At 42.1% G+C, this 2441-nt stretch overlaps 1 protein-coding gene across 1 annotated transcript in view; it reads right to left on the bottom strand.

Annotated features, from left to right (window-relative positions):
* mapk1 (mitogen-activated protein kinase 1) overlaps positions 1-2441 on the bottom strand; it is a 29701-nt gene that overhangs the window by 1085 nt on the left and 26175 nt on the right. Inside the window, 3 exon segments of the mRNA XM_005730525.1 lie at positions 113-222; positions 1234-1365; positions 2285-2431. Of these exon segments, the coding sequence (XP_005730582.1) occupies positions 113-222; positions 1234-1365; positions 2285-2431 (389 nt within the window).

The following is a 2441-nucleotide window of genomic DNA, read 5'->3' as shown; positions in this document are numbered from 1 at the left end:
ACTCCTTGAATTAAAGCTGGAAATCTGCTCTTCAATCATCTTGTAAAATAACAAAAGTTGTGCTGTTTTTTTGAACCCAGGTGATCCATATAGCACAAGATTCCTGACCCACCTCATCTGTGGGGTCGTAGTATTGTTCCAGGTAGGGGTGTGCCAGCGCCTCCTCCACCTCGATCCTCTTGTGAGGGTTAAAGGTCAACATCTTGTCCAGCAGGTCCAGAGCTGTAACACAAAGATGGACTTACTGTAGGTGACTCTGAAACAACAACAATATCCTTGTCTGTCCACTAGAGGTCCTAGTCTACATCCAACATGTTATCATTTTTTTAAACCATCCTTTGACACCAAAGTCTGTCGGTCCACCTCTGATCAGCTCTTTACTGAACACGAATTTGATGCATCTCTTCATCCAACCTTCATCCAACCTTAATACTGTGTGACAATGAGGGGTTCAGCTTACTGAATTTGCAGGATGGCTCTAATAAAGATCTGTGTTAGCCTGTGTCACTGCATGATATCAGTTTGGAAGATGTCATGGTGATACGGTGAATATGTGGTGACTCATTGTGAAGTGTTGTAAACAGAAAAGGATTTAAGAGCAGCATCGCGTCATCCACCTGCACTGCTTTTGTGCTCCGAGTAAAGGTTTGGCCACAGTTCTTGAGTTTGACCAAATCCATCATTCAGCTTCTCTCTGTGAATTTTACAGCTTCTGAGGACGTTTTTCTTAAGTAAACTCAAATTTACACTGTGTAAATATTATCATCAGCTTCTCTCTGAATTTGGCTTCAGGCTGCCTGTTGGTGGACTCACATTGTGATTACCAAAGATTTTACTAAAGCTTTTCTCACCATGTTGAAATGGCACTCTGCCTTTATTAGCACTGTTCTTATGAATGATTTGATTTAATTTCAGCAGTGAAGGAGACAGAAAAGCATCATGCACAGAAAAACCAACTGAACCTGCAAAAACATCATTAGAGTGTAGTGAGCGTGTTTGAGCCCCAAAGTCCAGATGTTGTGACTACTGTGACTGCTGTGTGTTGTGGCAGGGCACAGGTCATCAAAGAAGTAGACACAACATGAATGTAATGTGATGTGTATGAGGTGAGCCAGGTGTAGGCAATCATTTTTCTCCCCGCTCTATAAAATGAAATTCTCTCAGGAAATGTTTAACATTTACTAATCCCCTGATGACCAAATACTGCGGTTATGGTGAGATTCCACCTCTTACCTTTTGGATCAGCGTTGGGAAAGAGACGGTTCCACGGCACTTTGCAGCGCAAAGGCAGTGACAAGAGATAGTTCCTGGCTTTAATGTTGATGATGCAGTTGAGATCCTCCTGTGAGGGAGAACCCAGAATTCCTGGAGGACAAATAGAAAATCATAAAGACAATCAGATTTTGTTCTTTTATGATAAATAAATGATATGTAAAATGATAAATGATATGATATGTAACAATTTGCAGAGCCTCCGCTAAAAGTTCTCAAAAAACGGACAAAAACATTCAGACCGCACAACGAACGGACAGATGGGAGAAGCAACATGTGGTCTAGCACCAAGAGACAAAAAAGTCCGACTTGATAAGGACATATTAGTGTCTACGGTATCTATGGACTGGCACCAGGAAGCTGTTGCGACTGAGTGTGAAGTCTAAAGTTTTTCTTACAGACTAAATAACGCAGCTGAGTCACACCATAATGATACACTGTACTACCAAACAAATACAGACCAAACAAATTCATTATCAGGAAAAACAAAGTTCATCATGGAGGACTCGGCTTGGTCAGACCATCTCCAAAACAAAACAGGTTCCCAGTATGAGGCAGCGAGTACCAAGCAAAAGGAATCCAAGAGGGAATAACTGGAATAACCAGTAACCGGTGCAGACGTTTACTGATTACATGGCCACTGTTGCTCAAACTGGAGAAAACCTCAATGCTTGCTATGATAGACCCACAAAGCAATGCACTACACAGCCACAGAGCCCCAGCTGAACCCCAGCCACCACCTGAGCTGAACAATGGAGCAATAGAAGTGACTCAGGTGTGTGCGGTTTGTGGGGATCATGGGATTCATCTAGATGTGTGTTTGACTTATAGACCCATAACCTAACCCTAACATCTCTGATCCGTTCTGGCAGATTCATTTTGCAGGAGGCTTTAATTTTGTGGCCTATGGGCTAAATGTCAGCCTCTGTGGACTTACGCATCAACACAACTCATTTGAATTTTTAAAAATGGAAAGTTCTACATGTTTACTGCATGCAAAGTTTATTTTTACCCAAAATATGGTTAAGCTGATCCAAGTAATGCTTCCCCGGAAAGATTGGCCTGTTGGACAGCATCTCAGCCAGGATGCAACCCACTGACCAGATGTCTATGGACTTGGTGTAGCCCTGAAATCAAGTAGAACAGACATAATCATGATTACAGTAACT

Source organism: Pundamilia nyererei, unplaced genomic scaffold (assembly GCF_000239375.1).
Source record: "Pundamilia nyererei isolate P.nyererei 1_Seehausen unplaced genomic scaffold, PunNye1.0 scaffold00038, whole genome shotgun sequence".
Lineage (NCBI taxonomy): Eukaryota > Metazoa > Chordata > Actinopteri > Cichliformes > Cichlidae > Pundamilia > Pundamilia nyererei.
This window is presented reverse-complemented; position numbering and strand designations above follow the sequence as displayed.